The 20,464-nt window shown below is 39.2% G+C and overlaps 1 protein-coding gene across 3 annotated transcripts in view; it reads right to left on the bottom strand.

Annotated features, from left to right (window-relative positions):
• IL18 (interleukin 18) overlaps positions 1–20,464 on the bottom strand; it is a 25,052-nt gene continuing 4,588 nt past the window's right edge. The window contains exons 4-8 of one of the 3 annotated variants that reach the window (XM_003805454.4): positions 11,677–11,763; positions 10,313–10,324; positions 6,795–6,929; positions 5,338–5,471; positions 1–567 (exon numbers count right to left, since the gene is read on the bottom strand). In XM_003805454.4, the coding sequence (XP_003805502.1) occupies positions 346–567; positions 5,338–5,471; positions 6,795–6,929; positions 10,313–10,324; positions 11,677–11,755 (582 nt within the window). In that variant the 5' untranslated portion in view covers positions 11,756–11,763 and the 3' untranslated portion in view covers positions 1–345. Of the gene's footprint in view, positions 568–5,337; positions 5,472–6,794; positions 6,930–10,312; positions 10,325–11,676; positions 11,785–20,464 lie in introns of all 3 variants that reach the window. The other 2 variants (XM_063608783.1, XM_063608784.1) reach the window with 2 other exon arrangements.

Consider the following 20,464-nt stretch of genomic DNA (forward strand, 5'->3'; position numbering starts at 1 on the left):
TTCACATTATGAATTTTTTATTTGTTTATTTATTTATTTTATTTTTTGGGATGGAGTTTTGCTGTTGTTGCCCAGGCTGGAGCGCAATGGTGAAATCTCGGCTCACCACAACCTCCACCTCCAGAGTTCAAGTGATTCTCCTGCCTCAGCCTCTTGAGTAGCTGGGATTGAGGGCATGGGTCACCACACCCAGCTAATTTTTTGTATTTTTAGTAGAGATGAGGTTTCACCATGTTGGTCAGGCTGGTCTTGAACACCTGACCTCTGGTGATCCGCCCACCTCAGCCTCCCAAAGGGCTGGGATTACAGGCGTGAGCCACCGCGCCCGGCATGAAATTTTAATAGCTAGTCTTCGTTTTGAACAGTGAACATTATAGATCTATCCCCCAATTCATCCTCTTTTTTCAAAATGAGTTTAAAAAGGTCTCTCTCTTTTTCACAAGCTAGAAAGTATCCTTCATATGATGAAGATTCAAATTGCATCTTATTATCATGTCCTGGGACACTTCTCTGAAAGAATATGATGTCACTTTTTGTATCCTTGATGTTATCAGGAGGATTCATTTCCTATAGAGAAAAAAACATTACCTAATTATTTCAGGACATGAACAATTTGAATATATGAAGTTTGTTTTGAAGTATATTACCAAACAGAACAAAAGTAGTTTTGCTTCTCAAGAGTTACATAAAAAAAATCTCTGAACAGCAGTACTGACCTCCTCTCCTTCTTAACTCCGAATCTCCTATTCTCCCTGTCATGGGATGCATATTCAGTTCCAGGCCTCTAGTTTTCCCCTATACATCAAACAGCTTACTTCTCTCCTCTCCCATTGAGTGGTGTCCACATTTGCTCAAGATTAAGTAGAGTTCCAGCAAAGACCACAAGCTTTTTGGGCTAATGTCAATTTCTGTCCTCTATAATAACCATTCACGGCTAAAGACGATGATGACCTCCTCCCACAAACTTAGGCTAGTTCTAGTTTCTTTTTCTTTTTGCTTTGAGACAGGGTCTCGCTCTGTTGCCCAGCCAGAAGTGCAGTGGTGAAATCATAGCTCACTGCAGCCTTGAACTCCTGGGCTCAAGCAATCCCCCTGCCTCAGCCTCCTGAGTAGCTGGGACTGTAAGTATACACCACCACATTTGGCTAATTTTTAAAATTTATTTTTGTAGAGAAGGGGTCAGGGGGTATCTCACTTTGTTGCCTAGGCTGGTCCTGAACTCCTGGCCTCAAGTGACCCTCCCACTTCGGCCTCCCAAAGTGCTGGGATTCCAGGTGTGAGCCACCATGCCTGGCCTGGCCAGTTCTCGTTTCTGAGCCAACTGTGAGAGAGACAGAAAGTGCCAGGAATCTTAGCTTACTCTTTCAGTGGAGCCTGAAATTAAAACTTACAGTGAATAGACCCAATAATTGTTGTAGGGCTAGGCCCTGGGTTCCTGTATAAGCCTGCTGTATTGGCTCAGTTGGCAGTCCTTGACTCTGTCTTCCTGCCAAGCACTCCAGTTCCATAGTAGTCTTGAATTTCTGTCCTGAATATGGTCTCCTTGGCTGGGCCCTGCCTTAGAAGGCCAAATGCAGATTCTTGTATGTTTCAGTCACAGAATAGGGTCTTGTGAGAAATGGTTAGATTACTTGAAACTATAATCTTGCAGGTTATCCAACTGGTAGTGCTGCCTGCACTTTTCGTGTTAGTGCAGCATGTCTATTTTGCAGGATGGATCAGAACATGTGGGCACCACCTAAGGTTCTTCCATGTTAATCCTGGAACCAGTAGATGTTTTGGACTTAATTTTGGCCTCATGGCAGCACAGATTCCCATGATCCTAAGCACTGATAGAGAAACCTCCAAAATTAAAATAGCATTTCTTCATCCTCCAAAGATGCCTGAAAGACTCTGGATGGCAGAGGTCACGGGGTTACCTCCAACTTCTCAATCAGTTGTGGAATCAATAGTCATAACTCTTGACCTTTGTTCTTTATCAACAAGTGTGGGTCCTAAGTTGATGAAAGTATAAACTAGTTCCCCTATTGGCACCCACTTCTGCAGCTGTCTACAATATACAATTTAGGAAGAGACCCTAAGCTGTGGGCATCAATTTGGAACTAATATGAAATCTAATGTATAAATGAGAAATAATCCATAGCCAAAACTTCAAAAGCTCTAGTAACATTACAGGGGAAGATGAACCAGTATAGAAAGTTACAGTTGAGCCGGGTGCGATGGCTCACGCCTGTAATCCCAGCACTTTGGGAGGCTGAGGCGGGCGGATCACAAGTTCAGGAGATCGAGACCATCCTGGCTAACACGGTGAAACCCCATCTCTACTAAAAATACAAAAAATTAGCTGGGCGTGGTGGCAGGCGCCTATAGTCCCAGCTGCTTTGGAGGGTGAGGCAGGAGAATGGCGTGAACCCGGGAGGCAGAGCTTGCAGTGAGCTGAGATCGTGCCACTGCACTCTAGCCTGGGCGACAGAGCGAGACTCCGTCTCAAAAAAAAAGAAAAAAAGAAAAAAAGAAAGTTACAGTTGAAAGCGAGAGTGTGGATAGGTAGAACAGGCAATCTCTTTAATCACACTTATTGCACATTTCAGAATAGAGGTAAGGACATCTTTGGGCAGTAGCTTTCCTAGTTTTGATGTTGACCACTCCCAGCCATCATAGGGAAGGTACATAGCAAATGGATGTGAAAGCAATCCCAATGACCTTGGAGAACCCCCAACTTGGAAAGCCCTACCTGGTGAAACTTGAGTGCTCCAAGGGGAAAGAGATTTCTTTCTTTTTTTTTTTTTTTTTACATCAGAAGGGGTTGAATCTGAATCCAGGGAAAGTTGATATTGACCTAACATCTCCCAAGTTCACTGGAAAGTCTGAGGGAACCCTGGCCAAGCCTGGATATAGATACATATATACATGTATATGTATATATATGAAACAGACACTGACAGTAACCTCTCAAAGCAAATCCCTCTTAGTGTTGTCAAGGTTCTTGACCAAAGAACTTTATAGGACTTTATAGCTAGTAATCAACAGTGAAAGGTGAGCACATAAGGGTAGCCTGTTGTATCTTTTTCTTTTTTTGAGAGGAAGTCTCATTCTGTCGCCCAGGCTGGAGTGCAGTGGTGCGATCTCAGCTCACTGCAGCCTACACCTCCTGGTTTCAAGCGATTCTTCTGCCTCAGGCTCGCGAGTAGCTGGGATTACAGGTGCGTGCCACCATGCCTGGCTAATTTTTGTATTTTTTTTAGTAGAGACAGAGTATCGCCATGCTGGCCAGGCTGGTCTTGAACTCCTGATCTCAAGTGAGACACTCGCCTTGCCCTCCCAAAGTGCTGGGATTATAGGCATGAGCCACTGTGCCTGGCCTGTTGTATCTTATTATCTAGAACCTAGGCCACTTTTATAACCACTGCTAAGATCCTTATTAGTGGCAGGAAAAGGGATTAAAGACAAGGGCTAAAACTGGTCCTAGTCCACCCCTCACTCTCTCCCCACCTCCAACTAATATTTATTGAGTTCCTTCCAGAAGCAGATTTGCTATGATGCTGATGAAGCTTAAATGTCAGATTCCCTCATTTGCACAGATCTCTTCCAGCCACCCCCCGCCCTTTTTAAAATTTGAATTAAATTATTAAGCTTATGCCTTTGGTAATTTTACTTTTTTTTTTTTTTTTTTTTTTTTTTTGAGACCGAGTTTCGCTCTTGTTGCCCAGGCTGGAGTGCAATGGCACGATCTAGGCTCATCGCAACCTCTGCCTCCCGGGTTCAAAAGATTCTCCTGCCTCAGCCTCCCGAGTAGCTGGGATTACAGGCATATGCCACCACGCCCAGCTAATTTTGTATTTTTAGTAGAGATGGGGTTTCTCCATGTTGGTCAGGCTGGTCTTGAACTCCTGACTTCAGGTGATCCGCCCCCCTCGGCCTCCCAAAGTGCTGGGATTACAGGTGTGAGCCACCACGCCCAGCCACATTCTTTTTCTTTAAAAGGGCCATCAAAATTGAATAAACTTCAGGCTCCCCCAAATATGGATTTGCCCAGTTCCTACTAAGTGCCAAGCATTATTTCCATCTTCTTAACATTTTCACCAGTCTCCCTCAACAAGAATCCACTTGTAGGTTCGGGCTTATCCCAGTTTCTGAATCTGCCTCTGCAGCTGAGTTTTCCTCTATCCCACATAGCTTGAGCTTGGCCATCTCCTTCCCTTCTAATTATGTTGTTCAGTAACAGCATGCTTAACCCTTTCCACCCTACCCTTCCATCCCAGGCCTCTTATGCTATTTTGATAACTAAGCTGCCTGTCAGGTCTAGAATGGGGACTCCAAATTGTCACCTGAAGGGGTGGCACTCTGGTTGGAGAGAGATAGCTGAGGGATTTGTCTGGGGGCTGTATCTGTTGCATATGCACTGTTCTTACTTGGATTATATTTTAGAGTGGCTTTTTTCTCCCTACCAAGTTGCCCCTTGGTACCTTCACTAAGGTCATATCCTAACTGTCTTTCAGTGGGGACTAGGTGGGCATGAAAGCGGTTATTTATTGGCAAATCTCCACTCAAAAAGAGTCTTCATGACATGGAATTCTCCTCTGAAGCATTGCCAATTTGTAAGCATCCCTGGCTACTCTTACTGACTCAGTCTGTAGCTATAGTTAATTGTAGTTTATCTAACAATAATGGAGGAAATAGAGAAAAATAATAGAGAATAATAATGGAGAATAATAGAGACAAAGTAGAGGCCAGAAATACTTTATACCTGGCTTGAAGATAATTATAGCATTACTTTTACAGCTGATCTCATAACTTTTATTCAATTAGATTAACATTAAAAATAACATACATCAACTGGAAGCTGAAGCTTGTGTCTAAGACTTAGGCTAAGGATCAGCAACAAAACAACTAGGGATTAAAATATTATCATAATTTACAAAGGTGTAGAAATATAGAAGGATAATTAGCTTCATTCTTCATAGCAGAACTCATTCTGGAAAGTCACATGTTATTCTTAAATGTATAACTCACATATGTATTCTACATTATTATTTGTATAAAGACTGATTGTTCAGGAGATGCAGGTCATAAAACAAGTGTTGTATCTCCTCTTCCCTGTGACAGGCTCAGAAAAACCATCATTATCACAATAGGTAAAGAGTTTGATAATTTTTAGTAAGTATTCATTTTAATGGCTCTCTGCTTCTTGTTATTTCTGTTCTAGACAAAAGGTTGGTCTGAGGATATTTGAGTTTTCTAATTACATTACTTATATTAACATTAGAAATAATGTTATATTTCTAATTATATTAATTATATTAACATGATTGAAAACAAAGTAAGGCTCAGTCTTACCTTAAAGGAAATAATTTTGTTCTCACAGGAGAGAGTTGAAATTTTCTCACACTTCACAGAGATAGTTACAGCCATACCTCTAGGCTGGCTATCTTTATACATACTTATAATAAATATGGTCCGGGGTGCATTATCTGAAATAAATATAATAAATGAGAACTCTAGTTAGAAGAATTCTTGCACAGGAACATTTGCGGAAATTTAACCAAAGGATAGTCCTTATACACCTGTTCCCACTTTGAGACTTGGCCAGTCTGCAGGAGACTATGTACAGCTGGTCAGACATTTTTAAAAACACAGTTCAGGCCTGGCACAGTGGCTCATGCCTGTAATCCCAGCATTTAAAAGTTAAAAACAACCTTTTATAATCCATATCATTAAAATACTCATAAAAGTTGCAGCATGTGTGTTGTAACACATATTAAACTGTGGGGTTGTTTGTTTGTTTGGGAGGCTGAGGCAGGCAGATCACTTGAGGTCAGGGGTTTGAGACCAGCCTGGCCAACATGGTGAAACCCCAGCTCTACTAAAAATACAAAAATTAGCCGGGTGTAAGTGGTGCATGCCTGTAATCCCACCTACTCGGGAGACTGAGGCATGAGAATCGCTTGAACGTGGGAGGTGGAGGTTGTAGTGAGCCGAGATCACACCACTGCACTGCACTGCACTTCAGCCTGGGCGACAGAGTGAAACTGCATCTCAAACAAACAACCCCACAGTTTAATGTGTATTACAACACACACGCTGCAACTTTTTTGAGTATTTTAAAGATATGAATTCTAAAAGATTGTTTTTAACTTTAAAATGCTAAATAAAATATTTAAAATATATGTTAAGGTAAGTATTCAGTATTTTTAAAGAATGCACATTCACTGCTTCAACTCAGCCTAACTTTGATATTTGGAATTCATATTTTGGAAGGCACAGTAGACTTGATCATTTTCTTTTCTTAAGTTTTTTTTTTTTTTAAATTTTAGAGACAAGGTCTGTATATCACCCAGGCTGGAGTGCAGTAGCTATTCACAGGTACGATCACAGTGTACTACAGCCTCAAAGTCCTGGCCTCAAGCAATCCTCCTGCTTGAGCCTCCCAAGTAGCTAGGATTACAGATAGATGCCACCACACCTGGTAAACTATCAGCATTTTCAGCTGTAACAAGCAGGGATTAAGCATCCAACTATAGAGGTTTTAAACAGTTAATGCAATCACAATAAAGGGATTGGTGATTCAAAGGCAGGCTCAGAGAGGCATGACCCCTAGCAATGTCTTATTGTATCCAATTTTTTACCCCAACTAAAAAACGTGGATGCCTTATAAAGTTTCCTGTAAGTGAAATTATTGTCACTCCTGTGACTTTTCATCTGAGGATTGGGACTAGCACGGAACAATGTAAGCAGTAAAACAGAATGGGAAGAAGTAGCTAGTCATTTCTATGTTTGCGAATTAAAAAAAATACCTCTACAGTCAGAATCAGTCATATCTTCAAATAGAGGCCGATTTCCTTGGTCAATGAAGAGAACTTGGTCATTCAAATTTCTTATGACTGATAATTTAGATTCGAGCTTGCCAAAGTAATCTGATTCCAGGTTTTCTACAATAAACATTAAATCTCATTTAAAAATACATAGTTTCTTTGTTAATTGACAAATAAGTATGCTGTATATTTTAGTTTTCTAAAACTATTAATGACAATCTTCTGTTCCAGAAGTAGCTACAATAAAGTTGCCTATTGTTTTTTAACCTACTCTCAAAGGCACACTCAATTTCTTGTTACCATTCAGAGCTACTCTGCCTCTGAAGTGTTAACTTCAAATAGCCTACTTTCTGACCGGTCTCTTACCCTTCTAGTTTTCTTACACTTTTACTCCAACTCTATGTGTTCTTAAATTTCACAACATCTTCCAGTCTCCTGACTCTTGTATTTCCTATCTAACCTCTTGCTGTCTTCCCTTCCTTCCCTGTGCAGCTGGATCTCAGAGTTCATTTTGTCTACCATTTTGCCAGGATATTAAATCCCTAACTTATTTGTCTTTCTGCTACAAAACTCCAAACTTGGCTGCTGAGTGCTGCTGGTGAACAATGGCACAAGCGTTCAAATCGGTGCCATTACAAGCATATCAATTGTCAATACTTCTTTTGTTTTCCAGTTCAGCACTCTCTTCCATAGCTGATAGCCGCAATTTCAAATTTTCTTTGCTCTCTTCAGGACCTCTACACCATCATCTCTGTTTTCATTTTCAGCAAATGATTTCCTGCTACTCCACGTACAAATTTAACTCTGGCAGCACCAGTTATTTCCTCTCTCCCTTTTGTCCCAAGGGGAAATGAGAAAGTGCCATTTCTGGTATCTAGGGCTGATCCCATTTGTGCTCGGCATGTACCCTCTACTGAAGCTTTAATTTGCCAATCATCCTTTCTCTTCTAACAACCCAGCAATTCTACCTCCTGGGTTTTATCCTGAAGAAAAAATCAGACAAATGTGTGAACATTTTTGTACAGGAATGCTTATGGGAACATTGTTAATAACAACAACAAACTGGAAACAAACATTCACCAATTAAGAATTGATTAAATAAAAAGGGCAAAGATATGCCCTTATTGTGAAATATCATGAACTTAATATAACTGCAATTACTCGTTGCCATGGAGAGATGTCCATATATATCACTAACTAGAAAAAGCAGCTTAGGTATAGTACAATCCCTTTTAATAAAAATATAAGCATTTCTGTGTCTGTATATATACATGGAAAGGAGTGTAGAAATATTGTATCAAAATGGTAGCTATCATTATTTCTGGGTGGTTTTTATATTTTTATCTTTCATATTATTATCTTTTTTCATTGCCTCAATTAGTTACAATGAACACATTATTTTCACAATCAAAAAAGCACAAAGCTCTTTATTTTGAGATTTAAAACTGCTCCATCAACCTAATCTCACTTTGCAGCTAGTCTTGTTTCTCTCCTCCTTTTAACAGCCAAGCTTTTAGCAAGAATTGTCTGTATCATTTCTTCACTTTCCATTCACTGTTTCACTCATTGCAATCTGCCTCTGCCTCCATTTCACCATCAAGCTGCTTTCACTGAGATCACCAAACTCCTTGTTGCTAAATCTAAAAGCTGTGTTCTGGCCCTTGATTCTCAAGGCTGCAAAATTCAACACAACACCTATCCCCTCAATCTTGAAATGCTCTCCTGGGAGTCGGTGGAATTCTCTTGGTTTTTCTTCTTCCCTTTTGGTTAGTCTGCTCTCTGTTCTTTATTAGCTTCTTTCTACTGCATCCTTTAAATGTAGGTATTCCCCCCAGTTCAGTACTTGGCTTTTCCTCTCTCACTTTACACATTTCCTCTGATTTGTCCTTTTATCTCTATAGATTCAAATGCCATTTCTATGCATAAGCCTTCAATATCTCTATCTCCAGCCCAAATCTTTGTCCTGAACTCAGAACCACATGTAGAAGAGTTTTTGGACATCTCCACTAGGATGTTCCACAGACATCTCAGATCCAAAACGAAATGCGTCATCCATCCTCCTCTTTGTATACACCAAAACCTGCCCTTCCTCCTGTGTTTCCTATTTCACTGAATGGTACAAATTGCCTAAGTGAAAAATGTAGGCATCATCTTTTCTACTTTCTTCTCCTTTCCAAATCCAACCCTAAATCATGTCCTGTTGATTCTCTCAAGTGTTTCTAAAATCCATTCCCAGCTCCTCATCAGCACTCCCCTATGTCTACCTTAATTCATGACACCATCATTTCTTGTAAGAACTAAAATAATAGCCTCTCAACCCTTAATTTTGTCCTCCTCACCCCACACCATCAATTCTTTATACCAAAGCCAGAATGATATTTTAAAAATATATTATTTCTGAATTTTAAAGAGTCATATGGCTACCTGGAATAAAGATTATATTTTCCAGATTTCCTTGCACTTGGTGTGGCCATGTGATTAAATTCTAGTCAATGGAATATGAGGGGGATTGATGTGTTTAACTTCCAATTAGAGTCTTTGAAAGGAATGAGCCTGACTTCTCTTGACCCTTTCTTGATAACTGGGATATGAACCCAGGAAGTATGATGATTTTCAACTATGTGAGTGAGATCAACAACTAGGGGATGATGGGTACAAGACTGAAGAAAGTTGGGGGTCCCAATATCATCAGGTTGCTTCCAGCCATACTACTTCTGAGCTGCCTACTTAGACTTTCTTTGAGAGAAAAATTCTCTATCTTATTCGGCTACTGTATCTTTGGATGTCTTTGTTACAACAAACTAATCTTTACCCTAGCTAATACATATTGTGCTTAATTAACCCTATTATCTCCAAGATAAAGTCCAAATTTCACATCTTGGGGTGAGAGAACGTCTTGCTCTACACCCTGTTTATCACTCTAGCTTCTCTCACCAGTCTCCTACTCCTACTCTACTTCCATTCTGAATTACCCTGAATTCATCATAAATGCCATGGTTTCTTTCAGCTCTTGGCCTTTGAATGTGGTCTTCTTGCCCCACCCATTCCTATCTCCTCTACTTCCAGAATTTTCTGCCCCACCCCACCACCAACCCGGGAACCTTCCAGGCTTCTTCCCAAAGCATTTCTGAGAGGAGGTGTTACTGATTTTGGACAATTCTAATGCTTCAATCCCTTTTTCCTATGCAACGCTCCCCCCACAACAGAATCCATGACTTCATGCTAATCTTAGGACCTATGAAACAGGCAAAGTCTATTTTGTAGATTCTAAGAGCTGGAGAATTTTTTAAGGCATAGAGAAGCATCTTTTGCTAGAGGTTCTTCTTTGTATCTCTTATGATCATCTTCATTCCAAAGCTGTGCTACTGAGTCCACATTTCTTTGAAGGCTGATTGGTAGCATGAGAACCATTTTTTTTTCCTCAGCTGACAATGGTGAGATAGATGTGTCTCAAGCAGATACTTAGTTTGCAAAGAAAAATAAATTCATTTCTACTTTACCATCATCTTCAGCTAAGAGGGGGAAAAAAAGAGAAACAGAATATGTAAAATTTTGTATTTCGACTCAGAATTTAATCTCATTCTAGCTTTTACTTTTGCTACTCCTCTTTCTCGAACTCCTATTTTTATGGTTTAAGGGTCTGTCTTGGCTTTCATCAGAATATTATATAATCATCCAAAAGGCCCATAAAATGAAGCTTATCAGACTTAGTGTGTTCTCAGGTAATTTAGACATAAAACTTAAACCTAGGCTTTAAAAATTTCAATATGTAACTAAAAATAAATTTTACAAAATTAGAGATTTTACTTTTAAATTTATTGCTTAAACGGAAAGTCACCTAAGAAAAGTCACCTAATAATTTTTTATGAAGGTTTTTTTTGTGTGTGTGTGTGTCAGGGTCTACTGTCATGCAGGCTGGAGTGTAGGGGTGGGATCATAGCTCACTGCAGGCTCAAATTCCTAGGCTCAAGTGATCCTCCTGCTTCAGCCTCCAAAGAAGGTAGGAGGTGTCCACAGGATATTTTTCAGTTTTTTGTAGAGATGGGGTCTCACTTTGTTGCTCAGTCTTTTAAATGAAGGTTTCAAATGAAGGCAAACTTTCAAATGAAGCCAAATTGTTCACCGAAGATTAATCATAAGAATCAATTTTTAGGCCATGTGTGGTGGTTCATGCCTGTAATCCCAGCACTTTGGGAGGCCGAGGCAGGAGGATCATCTGAGATCAGGAGTTCAAGACCAGCCTGGACAACATGGCAAAACCCTGTCTCTAGTAAAAATACAAAAAATTAGCCAGGCATGGTGGGATGCACCTGTAGTCCCAGCTACTCAGAAGGCTGAGGCAGGAGAATTGCTTGAACCCAGGAGGTGGAGGTTGCAGTGAGCAGAGATTGTGCCACTGCACTCCAGCCTGGGCAACAGAAAAAAAAAAAAAAGAATCAATTTTTACTTGTCAAACATATTTACATAAAATGGTGTAATTCACAGAACTCTAAATTTAGAGAATCTCTTACATAATTTGCCAATTTGCTTTGGGAAATTGTATTTCCTGAATGCACCCAGTTTTGTACTGGGATTTTTCCCATGGAAATCCAATGAAAACTGGGATTTTCATGATGTGCACTTACTGCCAACTGGAGAGTGAGCTACTGCTGATTAAAGTGCCAGGACACGTGGTGTGACAAGGTGCTGAGACCTTGGACATGTTATGGTTAATTTCTAGAGGTCCACTATTTTTTTAAGAGCCATTAATATTACAGTGAAATTTGGTGACAAAAAGAGTCACTTAATAGTTCACCTCACAACATCTTTTCTAATTGAATAGATTTATCTGAACCTGGTATTTGTTCTATGGCATTAGCCTTACCTATAAAGTAAAGCGTATTGTCAATAAATTTCATTGCCACAAAGTTGATGCAATTGTCTTCTACTGGTTCAGCAGCCATCTTTATTCCTAATGAAAGCAAAGAGCCATCTGTTAAGAGACAATGATTGTACCTTTTACTACTACTTTATACTACCTTCAAGTTCAGTGGTCAGTTAATCACCTAGTATACTGATGAACAATCTTGACATTCAATAAATGCCAAAAGTTACAGCTTATGAATACCCAGGTTTAAGTGTTCTCTTACAAATCATCAGATATTTGGAAGATAGAAAGCATTTTCTCATTAAACAATATTATAAAGGGTAGATAAATGGCCTAGTACTGAACTGAATCATTATTCTAGTATTCCTTGAGAAATATAAATATATTGTCAATATAAATATAGTGTCATCTGAGGATGCCATAAACACATCTAATCGTGCCCTTTAGGAAGGACTGGCTTCATCCTTCTCTTACAACCAGTGGGTTCCTATGGGTGAGAGGCTGAAGGTTTGTGACTTCATTGTCAAAGTGCTAAAGGTGAAACAATGATAAAAAAGTGCTTCCATCTGAGGGTACAGGCAGGGTGGAAGAAGGCTGAAGGGCTCTGGCATTTGGTGGCCCTCTTTCTCCCTGAGCTGCAGTGGTTTTTGATCTGGAGTCTCGATTATACTATATTTTTAACACAAGTAATACATAAATACAATCTTGCTGTAAAATCAAGGGATACAGGATTTGAAAAAAATTTAAATCCTTCTATTTGCTTTTCCTTTCTGCCCCTCTTCCAATATGGTGTGCAGGCTTCCAGAATTTTGTTATGGAATAGGAGTTCTCAGTGTGAGAAATCTGTGAACTTGGATGGGGAAAAAAATACACATGTATTTTCACCAACCTCTGAAATTTAGCATTCCTCCCATGATTAGTTGCAGGAAACAAACCACAGTATTATTAGTAGTACGTGTGACTCTGTCATTAATAGAAATACCTATTTTCTGTTGTGCTACAATTATTGCAGAGATCTTGAGACATGGTTTAAACTCATTACTACTTTGAAATTACAGAAGTTTAGTCCTCACAGTAGATCTTATTATTTAATGTGTTGGTAAAAAGGCACATATATACTGCATCAAAATTTGTTTAAAAATTAAATGGTATGCAGGAGAGTATTCATAAATCTGTGCTCAAAATTTTTCTAGCATAATATGAGGCCTAGCATGTATGGTAGAGTAAGCAGGAATTTAAAACTCCGTTTAAAAAAAATTAATCTGAATTAAGCTAACCCCAAAATAGTTGTTAGTTGGTGTTATACAACTAACTTTGTATAATTTTGGCCTCCCAAAGTGCTTGAGATTACAGGCATGAGTCACTGTACCCAGGCCTTATTTGATAGTTTTATCTAGGTTTAGTTCCTTATGCTCATCTAAGTGCGAACAGTTATTAAATTTATCTTATTTAGATAACATTTTTTTTTTTTTGAGATGGAGTCTCACTCTGTCACCCAGGTTGGAGTGCAGTGGCACGATCTCAGCTCACTGCAACATCCACCCCACCCCTCTCACCTGGGTTCAAGCGATTCTCCCATCTTAGCCTGGGACTCCCATCTGGGACCACAGATGCGTGCCACCACACCCAGATAAGTTTTCATATGTTTGGTAGAGACGGGGTTTCACCACGTTGCCCAGGGTGGTCTCAAACTCCTGAGCTCAGATGGTTTGCCTGACTTGGCCTCTCAAAGTTCTGGGATTATAGGTGTCAGCCACCATGCCTGGCCAACACATTTAAATAAAATAAAAACTGATGTAGAAATGAATTTAAATAAACATTTAAATATTATAAAATTTAAATATTTATCAAACATTTAAATATTATAAATATTAAATTTTATAAAATATTTATAATATTTAAATTTACAATTTAGAATTATCACCTAGTTTTTTAAAGGAGGGGATAAGGAAGACTCTTAGAGAAAAATAATATAGCAAAGGATGAAAAGATCACTAAGATAAGTCTAAACATTTTTCACCAAAACCCAAACCAACATTAATATTAAAAATCAGAACAATAATGACTAGGCTGTGAGCTCCACGAGGGCATGTTCTTTATTCACCTTTATGGCTTCATTGCTGAACACGGCCCTATTATCAGCATCAGAAGGTGTTTGTTAATGACTGCATTAACTGAGAAGGCAGACATTTGTTAACCTGAGAGGCACTCTATGTTTTGATTAGTTATCAGTTGGTGAAATAATGATTAGCATGATCTTCTCTACATACTTTAATATTATGTAATACACACATATTTATCAAACTAATTCACCTGAAATGTACCAAGCAGTATGCGCAGGAATTGGATTAAATTACTGGTGTTTACTATTTTGAGTACATAGTTAGTCAATGAGTGAATGGATTTAGAGAAGGACAATATTTGAGCTGATTCACCAGTTAAGGTTTGAGCATTAACTATGCATCAGGAATGTGGCCAGTAGCTGACCAAACCACACATGAATGAGAGTTGGCTCCTACTCTCCAGTGACTCAGAGTCTAGTGGGAGAGAAGAATCTATAAAGAGTTACAAAATAATGTAATGAATGACGTAAGAGCTGAATTTACAAGAGATTCATTCTTTCTGTTTGATGGTGCTGGAGAAGGTTACCACAGAAAGTGATGACTGTGCTACCTTGAAAGAGAAGCAGGCATTTTCAAGGCCAGAGGAAGAGCTTCCGCCAAGAAGAAGCAATGTGAACAAAGGCTAGGCACCGGGGAGACCGAGAAAACATGGGTTGTTTGAGGCCTCAACATTTTTACCATAAATAAGGCAAATGTAGTCACATTTTACAGAAAGAATGCATTTCTAAAGATCTCACATAGTTCAAGGTTACCTTTTCTTTTCTTTTGTTTTTTGGATACAGAGTTTCGCTCTTGTTGCCCAGGCTGGAGTGCAATGGCACAATCTCGGCTCACTGCAACCTCCACTGCCTGGGTTCAAGTGATTCTCTGCCTTAGCCTCCTGAGTAGCTGGGATTACAGTCATGCACCACCACGCCCGGCTAATTTTGTATTTTTAGTAGAGACGGGGTTTCTCCATGGCTGGTCTCGAACTCCTGACCTCAGGTGATCTTCCTGCTTCGGCCTCCCAAAGTGCTGGGATTACAGGGGTAAGCCACTGTGCCCGGCCTAATTTTGTATTCTTTTAGTAGTGAGAGGGGCGGGTTTCTCCATGTTGGTCAGGCTGGTCTCAAACTCCTGACCTCAGGTGATCTGCCTGCCTTGGCCTCCCAAAGGCTGGGACTACAGGCAAGAGCCACTGCGCCCAGCCAAAGTTAACTTTTCTTTGGAAAAAACGTAAAAGTTTGAGAGGAGATATTCTTGGAGTACATAAACCTACAACAACCAAAGCATATTGTTGCTTTCTTTCTTTTTTCAACTTTCTCAGCATTATTACTAGTGTTTTGTAGCCTGCTGTCTCCACACAGCCTATTATGGTGGTACTTTGGCCTTTTTAATATTGTTTTCTTGCATATAAACTTGGTTTCAACATATTTATTTGGAGTTTTTTTTTTTTTTTTTTTTTTTTTTTTGCACAGCAGTAACAATACATCCCTTAGCACTTGGATAACATTATCATATATAAAATTATTTAAAATTATGTTTAAAAAGCACAATAATAACCTGTATGTCTGAAGAACTTCTGAGTTATTTAAAGTCTAATTTACATAATAATGACATGGAAGCAGATAATTCTACCAAGTATAAGAGACACTTGCATGTGGCAATAGTGTTAACAGTTTATAACTCATTTGACCTGCCAGCTTTGAAATTATGTCATTCTAGATAAACTATTTGGAAGAGTTAACATTATTTCCATTTTGCCCATATAAACTATAATTTTTATATTGTTGCCTAATTCAATTCACATAAAATGCAACTTGCAGTATACTTTGATAAAAGCTTGGAAAGAAGAGTCAGACTACAAAGGCCTTGTGTAAGCAGGCTAAAGAGTTTGAACTGTTTTTTCCTGAAAAAAAAAAAATACTGACTTAAATAGGAGAAAGATATGGTCAAATTTGTGTTTTAAAAACTCACTCTAGAAGCAACATAAACAATGGATCTGGTCCGTGCGCAGTGGCTCATGCCTGTAATCCCAGCACTTTGGGAGGCTGAGGTGGGTGGATTGCTTGAGGTCAGGAGTTCGAGACCAGCCTGACCAACATGGTGAAACCCTGTCTCTACTGAAAACACAAAATTAGCTGGGTGTGGTGGCACATACCTGTAGTCCCAGCTACTCTGGTGGGTGAACTGCTTAAACCCAGGAGGCTGTGGTTGCAGTGAAGTGCTCCACTGCACTTCAGCCTGGGCAGCAAAAGCGAAACTCTGTCAACACCGCCACCACCACCAAGAACAAAAGAATGGACCTGATTGAACAAGATTGGACAGAGGTCAGACAACAACTACTGAAGTAATTTTAACAATTAAGAGTTGATGAGGCTATAAATTAAGGTAGTGAATTCAAGAGATACTAAACAGCGGGATTTCTCAGCTGATCTGTTGTGGGTCAAACAGAAGGAGGAACTGAGGATGACTTCGTAGTTTTTGGCTTGGGCAATTTGTTGAGTGGTTACCTCATTCATTAAGAAAAAAGAACGAAAATACAGCTCAAGTGTAAAATAATTAGTTCAGTTTTGTAAATCTGAGATGTGTCACAGAAGTCAAAAGAGAAAGGGTTTCAGGAGGGGCTGCTCGAAATCAGAAACTGTAGAGCTCCTAATTTACATATAAGCTTAAACTTGTTCATTGAATTTGGCAATTAGGAAGTTTTGGGCAACCGTAGAACAGTTTGGGTAAAGTAGAGGCAGCAGATGGTAGGTGGACAAATATCTAGGACAGAATGGGAGGGGAAAAGTAAAGACAGTGACTACAAACTATTCTTTTAGGAAGTCTGGCTACAAAGTAGAGAGTTAGGGTAGTAGTTACTGGTGGCGGGGGGAGAGTTATATACATGTACAAATTTTAATTTGGCTCCAGATACATAGTTCCAATGGTAAGAGATCTAATACATTACTTTTCAAAACATGTCCTAGTTACCTGCCCAAAACTGAAACCTGGGAGTCATTCTTAACTCCTTTGTCTAATCTTTCCCTTGTCTGATAAATACTGTAGATTCTAACTCAGAAATGTCTCCAGAATTTGGTATCTCCTCTCCATCTCCAACAGCACTGTTTTAAATCAAGCCCTCATTACCCCTGGCATCTTCTATTTTAATACTCTTCTACTTGGTTTTCTTGCTTCCAGACTCTCCTCCATTGTTGCCACAGTTATTCTCTCTGCCAGGCCAGAACTTCCCCTTCCCCTGCCTTTTTTTTTTTTTTTTTTTTGCCTGCAAACCCTGCCTCATCTTTCATGCCGTAACTCCCAGCTTTAATAGTTCCTCTAGGAAAACTTCTCTGCTCTTTCATTCCTAGCTAATTATTCTCTCCTCAGAGTCCTACCTCCTTCACACCTGTTCATGCTTCTTAAATAGCTCTTACTACCCTGAATTGAGATTACTTTGATTAAAAATAGGTCTGTTCAGCTTTCATCTGAGTTTTAAGACAATGAGTTGTCTTTTTTCCCCTGAATCTTCAACACCTGGAAAGAGCTTACCACACAGTAAGAACTCAATAAATGTTGTATGAATAAAAGTTTGCTATGATAAACCTTGTTGCCATGACAACAGCGTAGAAAGGGATGTGTAGAATATATATATTTTTTCTATCTTAAACTTTCCCTCCACCTGAAAGCCAATGAGAAGGAGGAAGAACAGGAGGGAAGCCTGAAAACAGAATTTTAAAAATAGAATAATTTTTCTAATGTCTTCTCCATTTTTCCCTAGTAGTTTCTTTTTTATTTCAAGTGTTGATTTTGAATTCTTCATTCTTATTTTCTTACAATTCTTCTTGTTAGTTCTCAATACATCTATGACTGATTACAAGTGGTGTGTTCTCATCCCCATTCCTCCTCTCCTCAATTTTCCTCTTCCTTTCTCATCCGTGTTTCTTTGCTTTAACTCTAATCTATGAAAATTATAGTATCCATTGGATAAAAATGCTTTGACTATTTCATCTAAAATTCTCAGACTACTGACTTTTTTTTTTTTTTAAGAGTTATAAACCACCTCAGAAAGATCCTCCCAGGAGTAAGCAGTGACAATTTGTTCTTTAAAACAGACATAAAAATTTAGTTATGCAATACTTTGACAACTAGCCAGAGGCTAGTGAATGGTAGAATTTCATGATGGAAATTAGGACACATGAGTTCCAGTTTTGTCTGGGGCAAGTCACTTAATTTTAAGGGTCTCAGTTCCCTCATTTGGACAAGGAAGTTGGATAGTCAATCTTTAAGGTCTGTTCCAGCTCTACCAACCTGCAATTCTAGACTCTAGTTAAAGCTGTAAGGAGAGAACCATTGATATGTGGCAAACGGCCTAGTAACCACTTCTTCATAATTCTAAGACAGTAAATATTTATGGCATATTTATTATACAACCAGCTTTGTTAAGCCACTAAGAGTTTAAAAACATACTATTAGGCTGGGCACGGTGGCTTATGCCTGTAATACCAGCACTTTGGGAGGCCGAGGCGGCTGGATCACTTGAGGTCAGGAGTTCGAGACCAGCCTGGCCAACATGGTGAAACCCTGTTTCTACTAAAAATACAAAAATTAGCCAGGCATGGTGGCATGTGCCTTGTAGTCCCAGCTACTTGGGACACTGAGGCAGAATAACTGATTGAACCCATGAGGCAGAGGTTGCAGTGAGCCGAGTTCGTGCCACTGCACTCCAGCCTGGGTGACACAGCAGGGCTCCATCTCAAACAACAACAACAACAACAAACATACTACTAGATTAAAAGTTAAAATGCCTTGAACTTGAAAAGCAACTATGATTATGTTTATCCTTGCTGTGGAATTCCAATCCTGTTGAATAGGTATGGGATGAAATGAGGGAGCATGCTACATAATTAATTACCTGAGATCAGGTAGGTAGTCATCTTGACAGCAACAAGATCAAAACCTAACTTTTCAGTTCTATAAATCATTTTATCCTTGAACATTCTGCCATCTTATTATGAATGCGTGTATGAGTGTGGAAGAGGTGAGAGTAGCAGAAAACTTAAAAAATAAGTTTTTAAGTTTTTGTTTTTGAGTCTGTAGACTCAAAGCAAAAAAATCAAAATGGAACTGATGTAGTTTAAATGGCCTAGTTTGAAAAGGAGAATTGAGTTGAATCTCAAAGAATGCTTAAAGATTTGAATAGACAGAGAAGGCAATGGACCAGCATTTATGTGATAATCAAAACAATGTTGTGGTGGGGGTGAACTGAATAGAGCGATGTTTTTTTCTTTTCTTTTCTTTTCTTTTTTTTTTTTTTTTTTTTGAGACATGGTCTTGCTCTATCACCCAGGCTGGAGTGCAGTGTCACAGCAAACATGGCTCACTGTAGCCTTGACCTCCTGGGCTCAAGTGATCCTCTTGCCTTAGCCTTTTGAGTAGTTGGGACTACAGGCACATACTACCACATCTGGCTAATTTTTGTATGTTTTGGAGAGACAGGGTTTTTGCCATGTTGCCCAGGCTGGTCTTGAACTCCTGAGCTGAAGCAATCCACCTGCCTTGGCCTTCCAAAGTGTTGGGATTACAGGTGTGAGCCACTGCACCCAACCTGTGATTTTTGGATTGTAGTGGAACAGTCCTGCTACGTTGCAGTGAACACAAGGTAAAGTCGGATTAGATTATGGAGGGCTTTGGAAATCAGGTAAAAGAGTAAATTTAATCTCACAGGCAATAGGAAAACATTGCAGATAAAAAGTTATTTTGAAGGAAGTTTGTTTGTTTGTTTGTTTGTTTTTTTGAGAAAGTCTCGCTCTGTTTAGTGGCTGAACTCACCACAGATTTGGCTATCCTGGGCTCAAGCAGTCCTCAGCATCCTGAGTAGTTCTACAGGCATGCACCAACACACCCAGGTAATTTTTTATTTTTTTGTAGAGACTGTGTTGCCCTGGCTGGTCTCAAATTCCTGGGCTCAGGCCTGCCTGAGATTCTAGGCATGAGCTAGTGCACCTGGCCTGAAAGAAGATTTAATAGAACGTAAAGTAGCTGAATATAGGCAAAAAGACGAATTTCAGGTGTCCTAAAATTTAGGGGGTCCTAATTTTTGTTATTCAACTTCAAACAGAGATATTTATTCAGCCCTTTCCTTAATTGTGAAAGAAAATTATCTCGGGGAATGCTATATTATCCAATTGTAGCCCAGTCCAAAGGTGTGGCAGATTTCACAAGATGACTAACCATGGGCAAATTTTTTGTTTGCTTTTAATGTAACTGATTCTGTCTTGAGATTCCATTTAAAGAGAAGCTTATTTATTTTACCATTCTAAAGCAGCAATTCTCAGGGAGATCCTAAAGTGAAAGCTATTTCTAATAATTCTAAGACGTAATTTGTCTTTTTCACTCATTCTCTCATGAGTGTACAACAGAGTTTACCAGAGGCTACATTCTGTGCAATATTGCAATAGTCTGAATGCAAAGCAGATGAGAATCCAGCAGATCTATATGGCTTCTATTAAACCAGTTAAAACACTTGTAAAAATAAAAAAGTGTCACTCTTTATGCTTTTTTTTGTTGTTAAAAAAGTACATAGTTATCTTTAATTAAAAATGTTACTTATGCTAACATGTGATGTGCTTAGTGTAAAGGGAACATGAGAGCAAAAAGTTTGAGAACCTCTCCTCTAAAGTGATACTCTCCCATATCTG

The sequence above is a fragment of the Pan paniscus genome, chromosome 9, assembly GCF_029289425.2.
Source record: "Pan paniscus chromosome 9, NHGRI_mPanPan1-v2.0_pri, whole genome shotgun sequence".
Taxonomy (NCBI): Eukaryota; Metazoa; Chordata; class Mammalia; order Primates; family Hominidae; genus Pan; species Pan paniscus.